Source organism: Oncorhynchus kisutch, linkage group LG3 (assembly GCF_002021735.2).
Source record: "Oncorhynchus kisutch isolate 150728-3 linkage group LG3, Okis_V2, whole genome shotgun sequence".
NCBI lineage: Eukaryota > Metazoa > Chordata > Actinopteri > Salmoniformes > Salmonidae > Oncorhynchus > Oncorhynchus kisutch.
The window spans coordinates 28,024,025-28,048,617 of NC_034176.2; the positions used below are offsets into that span (position 1 = coordinate 28,024,025).

The 24,593-nt window shown below is 44.3% G+C and overlaps 3 protein-coding genes across 3 annotated transcripts; all 3 read right to left on the reverse strand.

Annotated features, from left to right (window-relative positions):
- Positions 1-75: 75 nt before the first annotated feature.
- On the reverse strand, positions 76-6,759 carry LOC116360569 (uncharacterized). The gene is made up of 8 exons (XM_031815389.1): positions 6,742-6,759; positions 5,071-5,175; positions 4,872-4,938; positions 4,508-4,661; positions 4,193-4,229; positions 3,775-4,085; positions 398-3,410; positions 76-218 (listed from the first exon to the last, which is right to left on the reverse strand). Exons 1-8 carry the CDS (start codon positions 6,757-6,759, stop codon positions 111-113), a joined length of 3,813 nt encoding a protein of 1,270 aa, XP_031671249.1. The 3' UTR covers positions 76-110.
- Positions 6,760-9,545: 2,786 nt separating this feature from the next.
- On the reverse strand, positions 9,546-14,336 carry LOC116360571 (uncharacterized). Its single transcript, XM_031815400.1, has 6 exons — positions 14,222-14,336; positions 14,023-14,089; positions 13,659-13,812; positions 13,344-13,380; positions 12,926-13,236; positions 9,546-12,561 (listed from the first exon to the last, which is right to left on the reverse strand). Exons 1-6 carry the CDS (start codon positions 14,273-14,275, stop codon positions 9,546-9,548), a joined length of 3,639 nt encoding a protein of 1,212 aa, XP_031671260.1. The 5' UTR covers positions 14,276-14,336.
- Positions 14,337-17,288: 2,952 nt separating this feature from the next.
- On the reverse strand, positions 17,289-23,262 carry LOC116360574 (uncharacterized). The gene is made up of 9 exons (XM_031815413.1): positions 23,245-23,262; positions 22,937-23,041; positions 22,738-22,804; positions 22,374-22,527; positions 22,059-22,095; positions 21,642-21,952; positions 18,265-21,277; positions 18,003-18,084; positions 17,289-17,844 (listed from the first exon to the last, which is right to left on the reverse strand). The coding sequence occupies exons 1-9, from the start codon at positions 23,260-23,262 to the stop codon at positions 17,726-17,728; spliced, it is 3,906 nt and encodes a 1,301-aa protein (XP_031671273.1). The 3' UTR covers positions 17,289-17,725.
- Positions 23,263-24,593: the final 1,331 nt, after the last annotated feature.

Consider the following 24,593-nt stretch of genomic DNA (forward strand, 5'->3'; position numbering starts at 1 on the left):
GGGTAAGAGAGAGAGAAGAGGATGCAGTATAGTAACGTTGAAAAATAACAGTGCTATGAGTTTGGTAGGCATACCTATGTTTCTAACACACACCTAAACAAAACTACAAGCTATAGCAGAGCTCTAAAGTCCTTACCTATGCAATGTCCATCAGTAGAGGGAATCTCAGTCTGTTCCTGGACTGAATGGCAGTCCTTTTTGTTTCCTCTCTTGGAACGCTAACAGAAGAAAGGTAAAGAAAATGGTACAGAGAATAAATAAATAAATGGAACACTTCTGAATCCAAGGCAACAATTTAGTGATTAATAAAACATATTATCTCATGTATTGGTCTTATCATATCAATAACATCAGCACCTAACTGGAACCAAAAACAAATGCTAACTCCCTGCTATACCTTGAAGTTGATCCTGAGTTTGGTCATTGAAAAGCAAAGGAAGCTCCTTCTTGCTTTCTGCTCAGCCCCCCTCTCTGTCTCAGCCTGGTCTGATGGGTTTGTTGCAGCAGAAGCTGGTCTTGACGCCTCCTTGCATCCCTGTACCAGCTGCTGGGTCAAGGACTTTACCAGGACTCTGTCAAATGCAGGGTCCTGGGAGGAAATAGCTGCTTGCAGGGTGTTATAAGAGCCAAACTCCTCCATGAGGTTTTTATGTACACCTCTGAACACCCTTTGGATGTTCAGGTTCTGGGAATATGCCTGTGTTCTGGAGAATCTAGATGCAGCACAGAACTCAGACAGGACTTGTCTGATGAGTTGCTGGGATGTTTCTGTCAGATCTGCTACCTGTTGGGAGGGTCCATCTAGGGCTGAGGGTCTGATCTCCGATAGCAACCTTATCACCAGTATGGTGACAAAACAGATGCCATCATCTTTGCTGGAGTCCATCAAGTACTGCAGTGGGAATGCAGTGGCACTGCTGATGTCCGGGGTGATTAAGAGCTCCCTCAGATGGCCAGAGCTGCTGGGGATACACTCCTCCTTCTCTTCAATGTCAATCCCATCTCCCTTTGGTACCAAAGAGGTTCCCTTGCTGGTGAAAGACGGAGTGGAGGATCGAAAAGAGGCTTTAGCACTCGGTGGTCGACTGCTGTCAGTCATTGGACTGTTACGATGCAGGGGTTCATCTGTGTGTGCCATCATCTTTGTCTTTAGGTCACTTGAAGAAATCTCTGGCATTTTAGAGACCCTGGTGTCGATGCAGGAGCTCCTGACGATGGGGCAGGTCAGATCAAAAGGCACTTCGTCAGGGATGGGAGTACCAGGGAGGTTGATCTCTAACTCACACTCTGACCTAGGACTCTTTGAAGAGCTGGACAAGGAACTACGACCATTTAAAGAAGTGGACAAAGATGAACAGGTTCTAGGGATGTCTTGGCAGACTTGTTCACTGTCATCCTCACTTTTCTCAACCTCCTTCAGTATAGTTCCTACCATATCATTGATCTGAAGGAGCTCCCTGGAATCCTTCATTCGCTCTAAGTTTGAGATTTCACTCTGGATAGCAACCAGGATTTCCCCAAGGGTCTCTTTGGAAGAAGCATTTTCTGTCCTTTCGGATCCGGGTGGCTTCAGCCCTGTGAAGAAATCCTTAAGTGTGTTCTTCATACTGACGCAGATGGTCTTAGCTGTTGACCAAAGCTTCTCCTCTGATATTTTAACACTCAATTCAGTATCATCCAGTTGGGAGCCCCCGTGGGAGCACTGCGAAACTCTCCCACTTCTTTCCAGTAGCACAGTGTCAGTGGACTCATTTTTCTGGAAAATAGTCGCCATTCCTTTGACAAAGGTTTCCACTAATCCAGAGGCTGTATTCTCAGAGGACATGGAGGACATGGATTCTGAAAGGACATGGATCTCTGATGGTGAGCTAGATGATAAGCCAGCCTGCAGACTTTTCTGAAGACCAGTATGGCTGATCTGTGTGATAAAGGAATGACTGGATCTCATCAGCACTTTACTCACTGCCTCTTCTGCCTGAGTCTGGAAGTCATTGCTAGAGAGCTTCTTAATGCTCTGAATCAGACTAGTAGAGGACTCTGTGATTCTGACACTCTCTTCTGAGCTCAGTTGAGAATATTGAGTACTCACGCTCAAGTCTTCATTGGGTGAGGGTGACTGGGAAATAGTATAGTCATCGAGCTTTGATAGGACACTATCAACAAACCAACAAGCCTCTAGGGACTCATCAGATGAACTGACAACGGCCAAGGATTTACTCTCCACTTTTGATAACTCTGACTTGTAGATGGAAAAAACACTGCTAAGAACTTCTTGAGTACTGGTATCCAGATTGGAGAGACAGAGAGCTGGTATTGGTTGGCTCTCACTGGGAACTCTACTAAGTTCGGTGCTGGGTAACTGGACCTCAACAGTTGAAACAGTTGCCTTTTCCAGGGTGTCTGAAGACTCCTGAAGAGAAGCATCCTTAGCCACACCTTCTTCTCGAGCGGATAGAGTTAAAAGGTCCCTCAGCTTTGCTCGTATACGGCCGTAGAGTGTGCGGGCTAGAGAGAAGGTTATCATCTGTGAAGATCCTGTTTTGTGGTCATTTACAGGAACTGGCCAATCAACTGCTTCACATGTGCCTTCAAATGATGCTATCGTCTCCATGCCTCCCACAAATGCCTTAACAATCACTGTGGCAGTGGAGGTTACAGGTGTCAGGGCTATGCAGCTGGTATTCAGGGGAGCTTCAGTAAGGCTAGGAGCAGCACTAGAAGGCCTAGAGGAAGGAGCCATGCCAGAAGAGCTGCTGACTTTCCTTGTAAGGATGGTGCTCACCGCCTTCAGGGCTTTAGACTGAAAGTCGGGGCTAGAGAGGGTCTGAATCTTTCTGGCCACCACACTGGTAGAGGATCCAGTCTCTTTGAGAAAGTAAGTGGTCCCTTCTTTCCCAGATGGACACTCAACATCAAGGTCACATTGAAGATTGGTCAGAAATTTAGACCCCAAGATTGTCATCTTCTTGGCCAGATCCAATAGGATGTTGAAGTCCTGTGCCATTTTGTCCATTGTGCCGACAATGGCATCCAGCACATCATCGGTCACAGGGTCCATGAGGGGCTCGATAAACCCTACCCACTCTGGCTCAGACGTTTGGCTCTGTAGCTCGGCCAGGATCTGCACCGAGACTACCCGAATGACCTCCTTGCCTGCTGCTATGTCCTGACTGTCCATAGGGGGGCAACTCCCCGAGCTGGCCTGAATGGCCACTGAGAGGCCAGAGTTAAGCTGGTGTACTACCTCTCCCACGATAGCACAGCTCAACTCGGAGGAGCTGGGGTTGGAGTGACCCTCAACCAGGGATATCAGGAGGCTCTCTTCCGTTACCCCAAAAAGAGCCTTCAGAGGCTCCTCCATGAGGGGAGCCTCTCTAGTTGCAGGCAAGCTCTGCAATGAGGTCTGGGACCTTGAAGATAAACACACAATCACCACTTATGCCAATAACCAAATTAGAGCACTGATGGTTTACTTCTCATACCACCGTAGTTCTAGAAGCCTAAAGCCAACTGACACGATTTTTTGCCTGATTTTTATGTTTGTACGACATCAGAATATGATTAATTCTGAAAGGCATGTACCTGATCTATTTATTCATAGATGACTTAATGGCTTACCCAGTTAAAAATGACTTTCACCTGGACCCACCCACTCAGTGGCAACATTTCTGACCAGAACTTAAAACTACACGGTGTGAATTCCAAGTTAATAATTTATGATAAGTATGGGTCAGGTCTTGCAATTATTAAGTTGAAATATTGCTGTGAACATACCTCTTAGGCGAACAGCATGGTGATGAGGTTCTGCGAGTGGATTTATGGCGGCACCCTGCACTGCCATTCCTCCTCCTCTCCTTAGTCCAGTAGTTCATCTCACTGGTCAGCAGCCTTTTCTCTCTCTCATCCAGACTGCCTAAGGAATCCTCAGACCCTGTCAGAGAGCACTGGGATTCTGGGGAGGTTGCCCCACTCCTCAGGTTCACCCCCATGATACGAGCTAGCGCTGGTAGGAGAATGCGGAGGGCTGTCTGGGTCACGACTTTAACAATCTTCAGACACAGCATGGAGAGCTGCTCGAATGTGAGCTATGGCCAACAAACAGAGTAATGTTTTTGTCAATCAAGCAATTCCATGACACCATTCCCTATATAGCGCACAACTTTTGACCAGAACCTTATGTGGAGAGACTTACGTTATTTTTCATGCCATGCTGAATCACTCTCCATTGGCTAGAGAAAAGAAAAGAAAGGAAACATATTTTACCTGCACACTGATGTTGAGTTATTGGAGTCACTAGATAGCCATGTTAGGGAAAATAAATGTGTATTTAATTAAGCTATTAGCAAGTACATGTGACATTTTGTTCTTGATTTACAGGAAGAGTTAGGGGTGTGGTTACAGTGATGTTAGGTGTAGTGTCTAAAATCCCATTTGTGGTTAGAAGGTGCACTGTGACTATAAATTCAGAGTTGTTTTATGTGAGGTTGGAAAAAGACATGGGACTTGCTCATCAGTTAGACTCCTCAGGAAGGAGAGGAGGATTGGGGCACAGCATGTCTCAATCTTGAGAGAAGGCATTAGAGTCCTCTGAGCCTCCTTCTCCAGCTGCTCAATGATAGATTCCCTTTCCCGGAAACCACACCCGGGTGTCTGAGAAGACTCTGGGAAACCGCAAAGAGAAATCTAAAGTTGAATCTGAACTTGATCCCTAATTTCCTTCACCTTTAGTGATTTGATTGCACTGGACAGGTAAAAGCACATCTCTCTGCGGGCCTCCACTATATTGCTTTCACCTATATAGATACTATCTTCTCAGATCAGTGCTGATGAATTTGAACACAACCTGCACCCAACATGAAGTAATCTCGGACCTGCACCAATGCTGCTGTCCTCCTCCACGGAAGTCTTCTTGGCACGGCCACTGGACTTTCGTTTAGCCTACATGACAACAGATTATAGGTCTCATAGCAGATCTAAGGTCAGTGTAGCGTCTCCTCCTAATGCTTTAAGGCTAGGATTTAGTGATGCCTAAGTAGGCAGAACATGTGTAAAGGACAGCATATGTCTTACCTTGCCTCCTGTCCTGTTCTTGTTGGTCTCATGTGTCTCTGTTTCATCCTTCATATTCCCCACAACCTTATTTTGGTCATCCGGGGGATCCTCCCATTTCACGCTCTGGTGGATAAATGAGAGGTCAATATCAGTCCTAGGTTTTGACTTTGTGAAACAACTTACTCGCTCCTATTTTAAACAAAACGGCAATAGTGGTCAGATTTCAGTCCATGGATCAAACCAGTGAGACCTATTGCTTTGGTAGTGACCTACTATATTGTTAGTAATTTCTCCTCTAAACTCAAAATAGGCTAAATGAACCATACCTTGCTGTCATCTGACATGATGTGTAGCTTATTGTTGTAGGCTGTTTAGAGGAAATACTAATACCTCCTTTGAAAAAACATCAGTGAACCATCGGCAGACAACTGAAGTGAATTATGCCAAAGCATTGTTGAATACTCGATACCGATTGGCTCAAACCAGGGCATTCTTCAAAGATGTCATACACACATGATGTCATAATTAGGCCTAAGTCTAATGTCTATATGAACTGTCAATGTCATCAGAAAACAGATCATAGCTTGTCAAAGTTCTGCCAAACGAAAATATTTGTAAGTGCACGTTTTTGCGTTTAATATATGGTTTATCAAGCATCCTTATTCATCGCCATGCACAAAAACGTAACTCGCTGCCATCCATTAGCTATAACTCTGAGGTTGCAAAACTGCAAAACTAGGACATGCAATAAATTATAACCACTTGCACCTAGAATAATTTAAAATCAATGATGTTCTAGGGGGCTTGAACTATTTCAGCACTATGGAGCTGTCCGCTGCATAGTGCTGACACGTTTCTTGGCGTCAGGGGACCGTGCCATGGTGCTGAAATGTTTCGAGTCTGGACAGCACCTGAGACCACGGCATGGTGCTGAAATGGAGCAGGGCTCAGTTCTATGGGTATCTCATGCGGATTTGTCTGCTAACCTATGTATAACGATACTATAATTACATTATTTTCATCCATCCGTCAACACAAATGGCATGTCAACGTTCCCCAAATAATAATGCAATGAAACCAAGCCGAGATGTATGGTTCTTCATCCAGAGGACGAAGCACCATTGTATCATCTAAAACCTTCAGAGAGATCCCTTAAAACTGTAGTATAAATTCTCCACATCTGTTCTGGTAGCTAGGTTAATTTAGCGAGACATGGACAAATCCAACACATAGCGTTTCTACTGAGTCCTGCTTAGAGGTGACTGCCTGTCATGTTGCTAGTTGTAATGACGCTTTTAAAATAACAAAAGGTATTTGTAATTGCTCTGGGAGCTAATTATTGCAGAGCCCAGCTACACATCCTGCTCGCTGGGCTCATTATGGACAGCCAATGAGCAGTTCAGGTGAAAAAGTCAGCCAGATCTGATCTCTATAACATACATGATACTAGGATCCTGTAGCAACCTGCCGGCCTGCCCAATCCTCCATGGCACGAATGCTACACGCGCAATATGTTATGCTAACATCCCACAACAATTCCCCAATTGGAATTACTTGCCTAAACTTCCAATCATACTTATTTTCTAATATCAACCATCGTTTCTGCACTTAAGGCAGACTTGCCATTAGAACAAGATGGAATTAGGACAACTGTAAAGCTCGTTAAACGTAGGCTAAAATTAACCTTACCTGGCTGTCGTCAGCCATTATGTGTAGCCCGTTAATTAAGGCTCTGCGCCTCTGATACTGCAGCTGTTCTGATAGGCTACTGTAGCTGTTCTGTAACTGTTAAACTAGTCTAATCTAATCGTATCCCTCGAAACCCCGTCAGTGAACCGTCCTCAAACACAATGAACTGATGTCAATATGGACATTAACCTTCACATAAAGATATCAAATACATGACGTCAGATATGCCTAGAAGTATTGTTGACTTGATCAGAATACATATCATAGTGTCACAGTACATGCTGTTGACAGCCTACCCCCGAAATCAAACAGGAACATGGATTTTGTGAAATCTGTTGTGAATGTATAGGAATGTTTTTACAATTGTATAACTGCCTACATTTTACTGGACCCCATGAAGAGTAGCTGCTGCAGCTAAAGGGGATCCACAATAAATACAAATACAAACCCAATGCACCATGATAACACATGCATCAACTTGTTTTGACATATCACATGGGATATGACAGTTCCTGATTCTGAGATACTGTAAACCAACAGACCTTGAGAGGAGATACAACATCATCTGTTGATCTATTTCACAGGTTTCTGGTGGTTTCTAAGTATTCTACATGTGTTGGGGAAGGAGGGTGGGATCTCTCCAGAGCATCTAATTACATCAATCATATTTTGCCATGCATGTGATATGAGATAATGTTATGCACCACGTAAATATACATTGCCTAAGGCTGCAGTGCTGTACTCCATGGAGACAGTGCTCAATGTTCATTTTATATGATGGATAGATGCTACTCCATTTCATACAATCAATCATCAATCAATCAGTACAATTTATGTATAAAGCCCTTTTTACACCAGCAGATGTCACAAAATGCTTATTCCGACACCCAGCTTAAAACCTTAAATAGCATGCAATGCAGATTTAGAAGCACAGTGGCTAGGAAAAACTCTCTAGAAAAACAGGAACCTAGGAAGAAACCTAGAGAGGAACCAGGCTCTGAGGGGTGGCTAGTCCTCTTCTGGCTGTGCAGGTGGAGATTATAAAATGTACATGGCCATTAAGGCCAGATCGTTCTTCAAGTACTGTAGTTCAAACATTCTTCATAGATGACCAGCAGTCAACAAAATAATGTGGTTATAGAGGGTGCAACAGGTCAGCACCTCCGGAGTAATTATCAGTTGGCTTTTCATAGCCGAACATTCAGAGGTCGAGACAGCAGGTGTGGTAGAGAGAGAGAGAGAGAGAGAGAGAGGGAGAGAGAGAGAGAAAGAGAGAGGTGGGGGAGAGAGAGAGCGAAGATCGAAACAGCAGGTCCATGACAAGGTATCACGTCTGGAGAACACACATGCCTCTTCATGTGATACATGACGTGAAATCCCTGGGCCTATGGCTGTTGAAGCTACTCCACTGCACTGCTGCTCCACTGCATTGCCCTTCTCCCCCGATTGCTCAGTTTGGCCTGGCGGCCAGCTCTAGGAAGAGTCTTGGTGGTTCCAAACTTCTTCCGTTTAAGAATGATGGAGGCCACTGTGTCCTTGGGGACCTTCAATATTGCAGAAATGTTTTGGTACCCTTCCCCAGATCTGTGTCTTGACACAATCATGTCTCGGAGCTCTATGGACAATTCCTTCGACCTCATGGCTTGGTTTTTGCTCTGACATACACTGTCAACTTTTGGACCTTATATTTTCAACATATAGAAAACATCTAGCTGCAGATAGCTAATTCTCCTCTATGTGTTTTCCCCTTGCTGCTAATAAGCTCTTACCAATCAAACTAAATTAATAGATAACATCTGGTTATCTGACAGTCTATGCAGCAACTATTGTATTAGAGTCAAGCTGTGGTTATCTTATTTATTTTCCTAGACAAGTCAGTTCAGAACAAATTCTTATTTACAATGACAGCTTAGGAACAGTGGGTTAACTACCTTGTTCAGGAGCAGAACATCATATTTTTTCATTGTTAGCTCAGGGATCTGACCTAGCAACCTTTCAGTTACTGGCCCAACGCTCTAACCACAAGGCTACCTGCTGCCCCAAGTCCTGCCAACTCAAAAACTACACAATAAATGTATAACCAAGGGGGAACTAGTGCATTTCTCTGAGAAAAGCTGCTTCAGTTTTACTAATCTTCCAAAACACTTGAAATTCTTGTAAAATCATTGCCATTTATTTGATCAAATATACTTTGAAAGGGTAGACATGCAGAAATTCCTCTTGTCAAAAGTCTTGCTGTTACAAAAGTAGTTCTTCATGCAGCGTAACAGGTTACAGGTTCTTCTTGGTGAATCGCCTGAATGGCTTCATCATTGCTGAAAAGACCCTGACAATCAAGGATCGTTTTTTGACAGGCTGAGATATGGAGGGAGAAACCTCTCCAACTGGAGCTAGAAACACAAGAGAAATGGATGGGGTAAGAGAGAGAGAGAGATGCAGTATAGTAACGTTGAAAAATAACAGTGCTATGAGTTTGGTAGGCATACCTATGTTTCTAACACACACCTAAACAAAACTACAAGCTATAGCAGAGCTCTAAAGTCCTTACCTATGCAATGTCCATCAGTAGAGGGAATCTCAGTCTGTTCCTGGACTGAATGGCAGTCCTTTTTGTTTCCTCTCTTGGAATGCTAACAGAAGAAAGGTAAAGAAAATGGTACAGAGAATAAATAAATAAATGGAACACTTCTGAATCCAAGGCAACAATTTAGTGATTAATAAAACATATTTATCTCATGTATTTGTCTTATCATATCAATAACATCAGCACCTAACTGGAACCAAAAACAAATGCTAACTCCCTGCTATACCTTGAAGTTGATCCTGAGTTTGGTCATTGAAAAGCAAAGGAAGCTCCTTCTTGCTTTCTGCTCAGCCCCCCTCTCTGTCTCAGCCTGGTCTGATGGGTTTGTTGCAGCAGAAGCTGGTCTTGACGCCTCCTTGCATCCCTGTACCAGCTGCTGGGTCAAGGACTTTACCAGGACTCTGTCAAATGCAGGGTCCTGGGAGGAAATAGCTGCTTGCAGGGTGTTATAAGAGCCAAACTCCTCCATGAGGTTTTTATGTACACCTCTGAACACCCTTTGGATGTTCAGGTTCTGGGAATATGCCTGTGTCCTGGAGAATCTAGATGCAGCACAGAACTCAGACAGGACTTGTCTGATGAGTTGCTGGGATGTTTCTGTCAGATCTGCTACCTGTTGGGAGGGTCCATCTAGGGCTGAGGGTCTGATCTCCGATAGCAACCTTATCACCAGTATGGTGACAAAACAGATGCCATCATCTTTGCTGGAGTCCATCAAGTACTGCAGTGGGAATGCAGTGGCACTGCTGATGTCCGGGGTGATTAAGAGCTCCCTCAGATGGCCAGAGCTGCTGGGGATACACTCCTCCTTCTCTTCAATGTCAATCCCATCTCCCTTTGGTACCAAAGAGGTTCCCTTGCTGGTGAAAGACGGAGTGGAGGATCGAAAAGAGGCTTTAGCACTCGGTGGTCGACTGCTGTCAGTCATTGGACTGTTACGATGCAGGGGTTCATCTGTGTGTGTCTTTAGGTCACTTGAAGAAATCTCTGGCATTTTAGAGACCCTGGTGTCGATGCAGGAGCTCCTGACGATGGGGCAGGTCAGATCAAAAGGCACTTCGTCAGGGATGGGAGTGCCAGGGAGGTTGATCTCTAACTCACACTCTGACCTAGGACTCTTTGAAGAGCTGGACAAGGAACTACGGCCATTTAAAGAAGTGGACAAAGATGAACAGGTTCTAGGAATGTCTTGGTAGACTTGTTCACTGTCATCCTCACTTTTCTCAACCTCCTTCAGCATAGTTCCTACCATATCATTGATCTGAAGGAGCTCCCTGGAATCCTTCATTCGCCTTAAGTTTGAGATTTCACTCTGGATAGCAACCAGGATTTCCCCAAGGGTCTCTTTGGAAGAAGCATTTTCTGTCCTTTCGGATCCGGGTGGCTTCAGCCCTGTGAAGAAATCCTTAAGTGTGTTCTTCATACTGACGCAGATGGTCTTAGCTGTTGACCAAAGCTTCTCCTCTGATATTTTAACACTCAATTCAGTATCATCCAGTTGGGAGCCACCGTGGGAGCACTGCGAAACTCTCCCACTTCTTTCCAGTAGCACAGTGTCAGTGGACTCATTTTTCTGGAAAATAGTCGCCATTCCTTTGACAAAGGTTTCCACTAATCCAGAGGCTGTATTCTCAGAGGACATGGAGGACATGGATTCTGAAAGGACATGGATCTCTGATGGTGAGCTAGATGATAAGCCAGACTGCAGACTTTTCTGAAGACCAGTATGGCTGATCTGTGTGATAAAGGAATGACTGGATCTCATCAGCACTTTACTCACTGCCTCTTCTGCCTGAGTCTGGAAGTCATTGCTAGAGAGCTTCTTAATGCTCTGAATCAGACTAGTAGAGGACTCTGTGATTCTGACACTCTCTTCTGAGCTCAGTTGAGAATATTGAGTACTCACGCTCAAGTCTTCATTGGGTGAGGGTGACTGGGAAATAGTATAGTCATCGAGCTTTGATAGGACACTATCAACAAACCAACAAGCCTCTAGGGACTCATCAGATGAACTGACAACGGCCAAGGATTTACTCTCCACTTTTGATAACTCTGACTTGTAGATGGAAAAAACACTGCTAAGAACTTCTTGAGTACTGGTATCCAGATTGGAGAGACAGAGAGCTGGTATTGGTTGGCTCTCACTGGGAACTCTACTAAGTTCGGTGCTGGGTAACTGGACCTCAACAGTTGAAACAGTTGCCTTTTCCAGGGTGTCTGAAGACTCCTGAAGAGAAGCATCCTTAGCCACACCTTCTTCTCGAGCGGATAGAGTTAAAAGGTCCCTCAGCTTTGCTCGTATACGGCCGTAGAGTGTGCGGGCTAGAGAGAAGGTTATCATCTGTGAAGATCCTGTTTTGTGGTCATTTACAGGAACTGGCCAATCAACTGCTTCACATGTGCCTTCAAATGATGCTATCGTCTCCATGCCTCCCACAAATGCCTTAACAATCACTGTGGCAGTGGAGGTTACAGGTGTCAGGGCTATGCAGCTGGTATTCAGGGGAGCTTCAGTAAGGCTAGGAGCAGCACTAGAAGGCCTAGAGGAAGGAGCCATGCAAGAAGAGCTGCTGACTTTCCTTGAAAGGATGGTGCTCACCGCCTTCAGGGCTTTAGACTGAAAGTCGGGGCTAGAGAGGGTCTGAATCTTTCTGGCCACCACACTGGTAGAGGATCCAGTCTCTTTGAGAAAGTGAGTGGTCCCTTCTTTCCCAGATGGACACTCAACATCAAGGTCACATTGAAGATTGGTCAGAAATTTAGACCCCAAGATTGTCATCTTCTTGGCCAGATCCAATAGGATGTTGAAGTCCTGTGCCATTTTGTCCATTGTGCCGACAATGGCATCCAGCACATCATCGGTCACAGGGTCCATGAGGGGCTCGATAAACCCTCCCCACTCTGGCTCAGACGTTTGGCTCTGTAGCTCGGCCAGGATCTGCACCGAGACTACCCGAATGACCTCCTTGCCTGCTGCTATGTCCTGACTGTCCATAGGGGGGCAACTCCCCGAGCTGGCCTGAATGGCCACTGAGAGGCCAGAGTTAAGCTGGTGTACTACCTCTCCCACGATAGCACAGCTCAAATCGGAGGAGCTGGAGGAGGTGGGGTTGGAGTGACCCTCAACCAGGGATATCAGGAGGCTCTCTTCCGTTACCCCAAAAAGAGCCTTCAGAGGCTCCTCCATGAGGGGAGCCTCTCTAGTTGCAGGCAAGCTCTGCAATGAGGTCTGGGACCTTGAAGATAAACACACAATCACCACTTATGCCAATAACCAAATTAGAGCACTGATGGTTTACTTCTCATACCACCGTAGTTCTAGAAGCCTAAAGCCAACTGACACGATTTCTTGCCTGATTTTTATGTTTGTACGACATCAGAATATGATTAATTCTGAAAGGCATGTACCTGATCTATTTATTCATAGATGACTTAATGGCTTACCCAGTTAAAAATGACTTTCACCTGGACCCACCCACTCAGTGGCAACATTTCTGACCAGAACTTAAAACTACAAGGTGTGAATTCCAAGTTAATAATTTATGATAAGTATGGGTCGGGTCTTGCAATTATTAAGTTGAAATATTGCTGTGAACATACCTCTTAGGCGAACAGCATGGTGATGAGGTTCTGCGAGTGGATTTATGGCGGCACCCTGCACTGCCATTCCTCCTCCTCTCCTTAGTCCAGTAGTTCATCTCACTGGTCAGCAGCCTTTTCTCTCTCTCATCCAGACTGCCTAAGGAATCCTCAGACCCTGTCAGAGAGCACTGGGATTCTGGGGAGGTTGCCCCACTCCTCAGGTTCACCCCCATGATACGAGCTAGCGCTGGTAGGAGAATGCGGAGGGCTGTCTGGGTCACGACTTTAACAATCTTCAGACACAGCATGGAGAGCTGCTCGAATGTGAGCTATGGCCAACAAACAGAGTAATGTTTTTGTCAATCAAGCAATTCCATGACACCATTCCCTATATAGCGCACAACTTTTGACCAGAACCTTATGTGGAGAGACTTACGTTATTTTTCATGCCATGCTGAATCACTCTCCATTGGCTAGAGAAAAGAAAAGAAAGGAAACATATTTTACCTGCACACTGATGTTGAGTTAGTGGAGTCACTAGATAGCCATGTTAGGGAAAATAAACGTGTATTTAATTAAGCTATTAGCAAGTACATGTGACATTTTGTTCTTGATTTACAGGAAGAGTTAGGGGTGTGGTTACAGTGATGTTAGGTGTAGTGTCTAAAATCCCATTTGTGGTTAGAAGGTGTACTGTGACTATAAATTCAGAGTTGTTTTATGTGAGGTTGGAAAAAGACATGGGACTTGCTCATCAGTTAGACTCCTCAGGAAGGAGAGGAGGATTGGGGCACAGCATGTCTCAATCTTGAGAGAAGGCATTAGAGTCCTCTGAGCCTCCTTCTCCAGCTGCTCAATGATAGATTCCCTTTCCCGGAAACCACACCCGGGTGTCTGAGAAGACTCTGGGAAACCGCAAAGAGAAATCTAAAGTTGAATCTGAACTTGATCCCTAATTTCCTTCACCTTTAGTGATTTGATTGCACTGGACAGGTAAAAGCACATCTCTCTGCGGGCCTCCACTATATTGCTTTCACCTATATAGATACTATCTTCTCAGATCAGTGCTGATGAATTTGAACACAACCTGCACCCAACATGAAGTAATCTCGGACCTGCACCAATGCTGCTGTCCTCCTCCACGGAAGTCTTCTTGGCACGGCCACTGGACTTACGTTTAGCCTACATGACAACAGATTATAGGTCTCATAGCAGATCTAAGGTCAGTGTAGCGTCTCCTCCTAATGCTTTAAGGCTAGGATTTAGTGATGCCTAAGTAGGCAGAACATGTGTAAAGGACAGCATATGTCTTACCTTGCCTCCTGTCCTGTTCTTGTTGGTCTCATGTGTCTCTGTTTCATCCTTCATATTCCCCACAACCTTATTTTGGTCATCCGGGGGATCCTCCCATTTCACGCTCTGGTGGATAAATGAGAGGTCAATATCAGTCCTAGGTTTTGACTTTGTGAAACAACTTACTCGCTCCTATTTTAAACAAAACGGCAATAGTGGTCAGATTTCAGTCCATGGATCAAACCAGTGAGACCTATTGCTTTGGTAGTGACCTACTATATTGTTAGTAATTTCTCCTCTAAACTCAAAATAGGCTAAATGAACCATACCTTGCTGTCATCTGACATGATGTGTAGCTTATTGTTGTAGGCTGTTTAGAGGAAATACTAATACCTCCTTTGAAAAAACATCAGTGAACCATCGGCAGACAACTGAAGTGAATTATGCCAAAGCATTGTTGAATACTCGATACCGATTGGCTCAAGCCAGGGCATTCTTCAAAGATGTCATACACACATGATGTCACAATTAGGCCTAAGTCTAATGTCTATATGAACTGTCAATGTTATCAGAAAACAGATCATAGCTTGTCAAAGTTCTGCCAAACGAAAATATTTGTAAGTGCACGTTTTTGCGTTTAATTTATGGTTTATCAAGCATCCTTATTCATCGCCATGCACAAAAACGTAACTCGCTGCCATCCATTAGCTATAATTCTGAGGTTGCAAAACTGCAAAACTAGGACGTGCAATAAATTATAACCACTTGCACCTAGAATAATTTAAAATCAATGATGTTCTAGGGGGCTTGAACTATTTCAGCACTATGGAGCTGTCCGCTGCATAGTGCTGACACGTTTCTTGGCGTCAGGGGACCGTGCCATGGTGCTGAAATGTTTCGAGTCTGGACAGCACCTGAGACCACGGCATGGTGCTGAAATGGAGTAGGGCTCAGTTCTATGGGTATCTCATGCGGATTTTTCTGCTAACCTATGTATAACGATACTATAATTACATTATTTTCATCCATCCGTCAACACAAATGGCATGTCAACGTTCCCCAAATAATAATGCAATGAAACCAAGCCGAGATGTATGGTTCTTCATCCAGAGGACGAAGCACCATTGTATCATCTAAAACCTTCAGAGAGATCCCTTAAAACTGTAGTATAAATTCTCCACATCTGTTCTGGTAGCTAGGTTAATTTAGCGAGACATGGACAAATCCAACACATAGCGTTTCTACTGAGTCCTGCTTAGAGGTGACTGCCTGTCATGTTGCTAGTTGTAATGACGCTATTAAAATAACAAAAGGTATTTGTAATTGCTCTGGGAGCTAATTATTGCAGAGCCCAGCTACACATCCTGCTCGCTGGGCTCATTATGGACAGCCAATGAGCAGTTCAGGTGAAAAAGTCAGCCAGATCTGATCTCTATAACATACATGATACTAGGATCCTGTAGCAACCTGCCGGCCTGCCCAATCCTCCATGGCACGAATGCTACACGCGCAATATGTTATGCTAACATCCCACAACAATTCCCCAATGAATTACTTGCCTAAACTTCCAATCATACTTATTTTCTAATATCAACCATCGTTTCTGCACTTAAGGCAGACTTGCCATTAGAACAAGATGGAATTAGGACAACTGTAAAGCTCGTTAAACGTAGGCTAAAATTAACCTTACCTGGCTGTCGTCAGCCATTATGTGTAGCCCGTTAATTAAGGCTCTGCGCCTCTGATACTGCAGCTGTTCTGATAGGCTACTGTAGCTCTTCTGTAACTGTTAAACTCGTCTAATCTAATCGTATCCCTCGAAACCCCGTCAGTGAACCGTCCTCAAACACAATGAACTGATGTCAATTTGGACATTAACCTTCACATAAAGATATCAAATACATGACGTCAGATATGCCTAGAAGTATTGTTGACTTGATCAGAATACATATCATAGTGTCACAGTACATGCTGTTGACAGCCTACCCCCGAAATCAAACAGGAACATGGATTTTGTGAAATCTGTTGTGAATGTATAGGAATGTTTTTACAATTGTATAACTGCCTACATTTTACTGGACCCCATGAAGAGTAGCTGCTGCAGCTAAAGGGGATCCACAAAAAATACAAATACAAACCCAATGCACCATGATAACACATGCATCAACTTGTTTTGACATATCACATGGGATATGACAGTTCCTGATTCTGAGATACTGTAAACCAACAGACCTTGAGAGGAGATACAACATCATCTGTTGATCTATTTCACAGGTTTCTGGTGGTTTCTAAGTATTCTACATGTGTTGGGGAAGGAGGGTGGGATCTCTCCAGAGCATCTAATTACATCAATCATATTTTGCCATGCATGTGATATGAGATAATGTTATGCACCACGTAAATATACATTGCCTAAGGCTGCAGTGCTGTACTCCATGGAGACAGTGCTCAATGTTCATTTTATATGATGGAGATTCTACTCCATTTCATACAATCAATCATCAATCAATCAGTACAATTTATTTATAAAGCCCTTTGTTATCCCATGTTATCCCATGTTATCTTATGGGTTTGGTGATTGTTCTGTGTGAAGCCGTATTCTGCATTTCATCATGGAATGTGATGTGAAATCCCTGGGCCTATGGCTGTTGAAGCTACTCCACTGCACTGCTGCTCCACTGCACTGCCCTTGTCCCCCGATTGCTCAGTTTGGCCTGGCGGCCAGCTCTAGGAAGAGTCTTGGTGGTTCCAAACTTCTTCCGTTTAAGAATGATGGAGGCCACTGTGTCCTTGGGGACCTTCAATATTGCAGAAATGTTTTGGTACCCTTCCCCAGATCTGTGTCTTGACACAATCATGTCTCTGAGCTCTATGGACAATTCCTTCGACCTCATGGCTTGGTTTTTGCTCTGACATACACTGTCAACTTTTGGACCTTATATTTTCAACATATAGAAAACATCTAGCTGCAGATAGCTAATTTTCCTCTATGTGTTTTCCCCTTGCTGCTAATAAGCTCTTACCAATCAAACTAAATTAATAGACAACATCTGGTTATCTGACAGTCTATGCAGCAACTATTGTATTAGAGTCAAGCTGTGGTTATCTTATTTATTTTCCTAGACAAGTCAGTTCAGAACAAATTCTTATTTACAATGACAGCTTAGGAACAGTGGGTTAACTACCTTGTTCAGGAGCAGAACGTCATATTTTTACATTGTTAGCTCAGGGATCTGACCTAGCAACCTTTCAGTTACTGGCCCAACGCTCTAACCACAAGGCTACCTGCTGCCCCAAGTCCTGCCAACTCAAAAACTACACAATAAATGTATAACCAAGGGGGAACTAGTGCATTTCTCTGAGAAAAGCTGCTTCAGTTTTACTAATCTTCCAAAACACTTGAAATTCTTGTAAAATCATTGCCATTTATTTGATCAAATATACTTTGAAAGGGTAGACATGCAGAAATTCCTCTTGTCAAAAGTCTTGCTGTTACAAAAGTAGTTCTTCATGCAGCGTAACAGGTTACAGGTTCTTCTTGGTGAAGCGCCTGAATGGCTTCATCATTGCTGAAAAGACCCTGACAATCAAGGATCGTTTTTTGACAGGCTGAGATATGGAGGGAGAAACCTCTCCAACTGGAGCTAGAAACACAAGAGAAATGGATGGGGTAAGAGAGAGAGAGAGATGCAGTATAGTAACGTTGAAAAATAACAGTGCTATGAGTTTGGTAGGCATACCTATGTTTCTAACACACACCTAAACAAAACTACAAGCTATAGCAGAGCTCTAAAGTCCTTACCTATGCAATGTCCATCAGTAGAGGGAATCTCAGTCTGTTCCTGGACTGAATGGCAGTCCTTTTTGTTTCCTCTCTTGGAACGCTAACAGAAGAAAGGTAAAGAAAATGGTACAGAGAATAAATAAATAAATGGAACACTTCTGAATCCAAGGCAACAATTTAGTGATTAATAAAACATATTTATCTCATGTATTGGTCTTATCATATCAATAACATCAGCACCTAACTGGAACCAAAAACAAATGCTAACTCCCTGCTATACCTTGAAGTTGATCCTGAGTTTGGTCATTGAAAAGCAAAGGAAGCTCCTTCTTGCTTTCTGCTCAGCCCCCCTCTCTGTCTCAGCCTGGTCTGATGGGTTTGTTGCAGCAGAAGCTGGTCTTGACGCCTCCTTGCATCCCTGTACCAGCTGCTGGGTCAAGGACTTTACCAGGACTCTGTCAAATGCAGGGTCCTGGGAGGAAATAGCTGCTTGCAGGGTGTTATAAGAGCCAAACTCCTCCATGAGGTTTTTATGTACACCTCTGAACACCCTTTGGATGTTCAGGTTCTGGGAATATGCCTGTGTTCTGGAGAATCTAGATGCAGCACAGAACTCAGACAGGACTTGTCTGATGAGTTGCTGGGATGTTTCTGTCAGATCTGCTACCTGTTGGGAGGGTCCATCTAGGGCTGAGGGTCTGATCTCCGATAGCAACCTTATCACCAGTATGGTGACAAAACAGATGCCATCATCTTTGCTGGAGTCCATCAAGTACTGCAGTGGGAATGCAGTGGCACTGCTGATGTCCGGGGTGATTAAGAGCTCCCTCAGATGGCCAGAGCTGCTGGGGATACACTCCTCCTTCTCTTCAATGTCAATCCCATCTCCCTTTGGTACCAAAGAGGTTCCCTTGCTGGTGAAAGACGGAGTGGAGGATCGAAAAGAGGCTTTAGCACTCGGTGGTCGACTGCTGTCAGTCATTGGACTGTTACGATGCAGGGGTTCATCTGTGTGTGCCATCATCTTTGTCTTTAGGTCACTTGAAGAAATCTCTGGCATTTTAGAGACCCTGGTGTCGATGCAGGAGCTCCTGACGATGGGGCAGGTCAGATCAAAAGGCACTTCGTCAGGGATGGGAGTGCCAGGGAGGTTGATCTCTAACTCACACTCTGACCTAGGACTCTTTGAAGAGCTGGACAAGGAACTACGACCATTTAAAGAAGTGGACAAAGATGAACAGGTTCTAGGGATGTCTTGGCAGACTTGTTCACTGTCATCCTCACTTTTCTCAACCTCCTTCAGCATAGTTCCTACCATATCATTGATCTGAAGGAGCTCCCTGGAATCCTTCATTCGCCCTAAGTTTGAGATTTCACTCTGGATAGCAACCAGGATTTCCCCAAGGGTCTCTTTGGAAGAAGCATTTTCTGTCCTTTCGGATCCGGGTGGCTTCAGCCCTGTGAAGAAATCCTTAAGTGTGTTCTTCATACTGACGCAGATGGTCTTAGCTGTTGACCAAAGCTTCTCCTCTGATATTTTAACACTCAATTCAGTATCATCCAGTTGGGAGCCCCCGTGGGAGCACTGCGAAACTCTCCCACTTCTTTCCAGTAGCACAGTGCCAGTGGACTCATTTTTCTGGAAAATAGTCGCCATTCCTTTGACAAAGGTTTCCACTAATCCAGAGGCTGTATTCTCAGAGGACATGGAGGACATGGATTCTGAAAGGACATGGATCTCTGATGGTGAGCTAGATGATAAGCCAGCCTGCAGACTTTTCTGAAGACCAGTATGGCTGATCTGTGTGATAAAGGAATGACTGGATCTCATCAGCACTTTACTCACTGCCTCTTCTGCCTGAGTCTGGAAGTCATTGCTAGAGAGCTTCTTAATGCTCTGAATCAGAGTAGTAGAGGACTCTGTGATTCTGACACTCTCTTCTGAGCTCAGTTGAGAATATTGAGTACTCACGCTCAAGTCTTCATTGGGTGAGGGTGACTGGGAAATAGTATAGTCATCGAGCTTTGATAGGACACTATCAACAAACCAACAAGCCTCTAGGGACTCATCAGATGAACTGACAATGGCCAAGGATTTACTCTCCACTTTTGATAACTCTGACTTGTAGATGGAAAAAACACTGCTAAGAACTTCTTGAGTACTGGTATCCAGATTGGAGAGACAGAGAGCTGGTATTGGTTGGCTCTCACTGGGAACTCTACTAAGTTCGGTGCTGGGTAACTGGACCTCAACAGTTGAAACAGTTGCCTTTTCCAGGGTGTCTGAAGACTCCTGAAGAGAAGCATCCTTAGCCACACCTTCTTCTCGAGCGGATAGAGTTAAAAGGTCCCTCAGCTTTGCTCGTATACGGCCGTAGAGTGTGCGGGCTAGAGAGAAGGTTATCATCTGTGAAGATCCTGTTTTGTGGTCATTTACAGGAACTGGCCAATCAACTGCTTCACATGTGCCTTCAAATGATGCTATCGTCTCCATGCCTCCCACAAATGCCTTAACAATCACTGTGGCAGTGGAGGTTACAGGTGTCAGGGCTATGCAGCTGGTATTCAGGGGAGCTTCAGTAAGGCTAGGAGCAGCACTAGAAGGCCTAGAGGAAGGAGCCATGCCAGAAGAGCTGCTGACTTTCCTTGTAAGGATGGTGCTCACCGCCTTCAGGGCTTTAGACTGAAAGTCGGGGCTAGAGAGGGTCTGAATCTTTCTGGCCACCACACTGGTAGAGGATCCAGTCTCTTTGAGAAAGTGAGTGGTCCCTTCTTTCCCAGATGGACACTCAACATCAAGGTCACATTGAAGATTGGTCAGAAATTTAGACCCCAAGATTGTCATCTTCTTGGCCAGATCCAATAGGATGTTGAAGTCCTGTGCCATTTTGTCCATTGTGCCGACAATGGCATCCAGCACATCATCGGTCACAGGGTCCATGAGGGGCTCGATAAACCCTACCCACTCTGGCTCAGACGTTTGGCTCTGTAGCTCGGCCAGGATCTGCACCGAGACTACCCGAATGACCTCCTTGCCTGCTGCTATGTCCTGACTGTCCATAGGGGGGCAACTCCCCGAGCTGGCCTGAATGGCCACTGAGAGGCCAGAGTTAAGCTGGTGTACTACCTCTCCCACGATAGCACAGCTCAACTCGGAGGAGCTGGGGTTGGAGTGACCCTCAACCAGGGATATCAGGAGGCTCTCTTCCGTTACCCCAAAAAGAGCCTTCAGAGGCTCCTCCATGAGGGGAGCCTCTCTAGTTGCAGGCAAGCTCTGCAATGAGGTCTGGGACCTTGAAGATAAACACACAATCACCACTTATGCCAATAACCAAATTAGAGCACTGATGGTTTACTTCTCATACCACCTTAGTTCTAGAAGCCTAAAGCCAACTGACACGATTTCTTGCCTGATTTTTATGTTTGTACGACATCAGAATATGATTAATTCTGAAAGGCATGTACCTGATCTATTTATTCATAGATGACTTAATGGCTTACCCAGTTAAAAATGACTTTCACCTGGACCCACCCACTCAGTGGCAACATTTCTGACCAGAACTTAAAACTACAAGGTGTGAATTCCAAGTTAATAATTTATGATAAGTATGGGTCGGGTCTTGCAATTATTAAGTTGAAATATTGCTGTGAACATACCTCTTAGGCGAACAGCATGGTGATGAGGTTCTGCGAGTGGATTTATGGCGGCACCCTGCACTGCCATTCCTCCTCCTCTCCTTAGTCCAGTAGTTCATCTCACTGGTCAGCAGCATTTTCTCTCTCTCATCCAGACTGCATAAGGAATCCTCAGACCCTGTCAGAGAGCACTGGGATTCTGGGGAGGTTGCCCCACTCCTCAGGTTCACCCCCATGATACGAGCTAGCGCTGGTAGGAGAATGCGGAGGGCTGTCTGGGTCACGACTTTAACAATCTTCAGACACAGCATGGAGAGCTGCTCGAATGTGAGCTATGGCCAACAAACAGAGTAATGTTTTTGTCAATCAAGCAATTCCATGACACCATTCCCTATATAGCGCACAACTTTGACCAGAACCTTATGTGGAGAGACTTACGTTATTTTTCATGCCATGCTGAATCACTCTCCATTGGCTAGAGAAAAGAAAAGAAAGGAAACATATTTTACCTGCACACTGGTATTGAGTTAGTGGAGTCACTTGATAGCCATGTTAGGGAAAATAAAAGTGCATTTAATTAAGCTATTAGCAAGTACATGTGACATTTTGTTCTTGATTTACAGGAAGAGTTAGGGGTGTGGTTACAGTGATGTTAGGTGTAGTGTCTAAAATCCCATTTGTGGTTGGAAGGTGTACTGTGACTATAAATTCAGAGTTGTTTTATGTGAGGTTGGAAAAAGACATGGGACTTGCTCATCAGTTAGACTCCTCAGGAAGGAGAGGAGGATTGGGGCACAGCATGTCTCAATCTTGAGAGAAGGCATTAGAGTCCTCTGAGCCTCCTTCTCCAGCTGCTCAATGATAGATTCCCTTTCCCGGAAACCACACCCGGGTGTCTGAGAAGACTCTGGGAAACCGCAAAGAGAAATCTAAAGTTGAATCTGAACTTGATCCCTAATTTCCTTCACCTTTAGTGATTTGATTGCACTGGACAGGTAAAAGCACATCTCTCTGCGGGCCTCCACTATATTGCTTTCACCTATATAGATACTATCTTCTCAGATCAGTGCTGATGAATTTGAACACAACCTGCACCCAACATGAAGTAATCTCGGACCTGCACCAATGCTGCTGTCCTCCTCCACGGAAGTCTTCTTGGCACGGCCACTGGACTTTCGTTTAGCCTACATGACAACAGATTATAGGTCTCATAGCAGATCTAAGGTCAGTGTAGCGTCTCCTCCTAATGCTTTAAGGCTAGGATTTAGTGATGCCTAAGTAGGCAGAACATGTGTAAAGGACAGCATATGTCTTACCTTGCCTCCTGTCCTGTTCTTGTTGGTCTCATGTGTCTCTGTTTCATCCTTCATATTCCCCACAACCTTATTTTGGTCATCCGGGGGATCCTCCCATTTCACGCTCTGGTGGATAAATGAGAGGTCAATATCAGTCCTAGGTTTTGACTTTGTGAAACAACTTACTCGCTCCTATTTTAAACAAAACGGCAATAGTGGTCAGATTTCAGTCCATGGATCAAACCAGTGAGACCTATTGCTTTGGTAGTGACCTACTATATTGTTAGTAATTTCTCCTCTAAACTCAAAATAGGCTAAATGAACCATACCTTGCTGTCATCTGACATGATGTGTAGCTTATTGTTGTAGGCTGTTTAGAGGAAATACTAATAACTCCTTTGAAAAAACATCAGTGAACCATCGGCAGACAACTGAAGTGAATTATGCCAAAGCATTGTTGAATACTCGATACCGATTGGCTCAAGCCAGGGCATTCTTCAAAGATGTCATACACACATGATGTCACAATTAGGCCTAAGTCTAATGTCTATATGAACTGTCAATGTTATCAGAAAACAGATCATAGCTTGTCAAAGTTCTGCCAAACGAAAATATTTGTAAGTGCACGTTTTTGCGTTTAATTTATGGTTTATCAAGCATCCTTATTCATCGCCATGCACAAAAACGTAACTCGCTGCCATCCATTAGCTATAATTCTGAGGTTGCAAAACTGCAAAACTAGGACGTGCAATAAATTATAACCACTTGCACCTAGAATAATTTAAAATCAATGATGTTCTAGGGGGCTTGAACTATTTCAGCACTATGGAGCTGTCCGCTGCATAGTGCTGACACGTTTCTTGGCGTCAGGGGACCGTGCCATGGTGCTGAAATGTTTCGAGTCTGGACAGCACCTGAGACCACGGCATGGTGCTGAAATGGAGTAGGGCTCAGTTCTATGGGTATCTCATGCGGATTTTTCTGCTAACCTATGTATAACGATACTATAATTACATTATTTTCATCCATCCGTCAACACAAATGGCATGTCAACGTTCCCCAAATAATAATGCAATGAAACCAAGCCGAGATGTATGGTTCTTCATCCAGAGGACGAAGCACCATTGTATCATCTAAAACCTTCAGAGAGATCCCTTAAAACTGTAGTATAAATTCTCCACATCTGTTCTGGTAGCTAGGTTAATTTAGCTAGACATGGACAAATCCAACACATAGCGTTTCTACTGAGTCCTGCTTAGAGGTGACTGCCTGTCATGTTGCTAGTTGTAATGACGCTATTAAAATAACAAAAGGTATTTGTAATTGCTCTGGGAGCTAATTATTGCAGAGCCCAGCTACACATCCTGCTCGCTGGGCTCATTATGGACAGCCAATGAGCAGTTCAGGTGAAAAAGTCAGCCAGATCTGATCTCTATAACATACATGATACTAGGATCCTGTAGCAACCTGCCGGCCTGCCCAATCCTCCATGGCACGAATGCTACACGCGCAATATGTTATGCTAACATCCCACAACAATTCCCCAATTACTTGCCTAAACTTCCAATCATACTTATTTTCTAATATCAACCATCGTTTCTGCACTTAAGGCAGACTTGCCATTAGAACAAGATGGAATTAGGACAACTGTAAAGCTCGTTAAACGTAGGCTAAAATT

What these genes read in the sequence shown, in the direction of transcription:
- LOC116360569 (XM_031815389.1), bottom strand. An exon ending in AGAACAGGACAGGAGGCAAG is followed by an intron (nt 4,939 to 5,070) that starts GTAAGACATATG and finishes GTTGTCATGTAG; the next exon opens with GCTAAACGAAAGTCCAGTGG. An exon ending in CTGAGGAGTCTAACTGATGA is followed by an intron (nt 4,230 to 4,507) that starts GCAAGTCCCATG and finishes TCTTTTCTCTAG; the next exon opens with CCAATGGAGAGTGATTCAGC.
- LOC116360571 (XM_031815400.1), bottom strand. Translation starts at nt 14,275, where the DNA reads ATGAAGGATGAAACAGAGACACATGAGACCAACAAGAACAGGACAGGA. An exon ending in GGACAGCAGCATTGGTGCAG is followed by an intron (nt 13,813 to 14,022) that starts GTCCGAGATTAC and finishes GCGGTTTCCCAG; the next exon opens with AGTCTTCTCAGACACCCGGG. An exon ending in AGCATGGCATGAAAAATAAC is followed by an intron (nt 13,237 to 13,343) that starts GTAAGTCTCTCC and finishes TGTTGGCCATAG; the next exon opens with CTCACATTCGAGCAGCTCTC.
- LOC116360574 (XM_031815413.1), bottom strand. An exon ending in AACTCAGGATCAACTTCAAG is followed by an intron (nt 18,085 to 18,264) that starts GTATAGCAGGGA and finishes TTCTTCTGTTAG; the next exon opens with CGTTCCAAGAGAGGAAACAA. An exon ending in TACTGATGGACATTGCATAG is followed by an intron (nt 17,845 to 18,002) that starts GTAAGGACTTTA and finishes TTGTGTTTCTAG; the next exon opens with CTCCAGTTGGAGAGGTTTCT.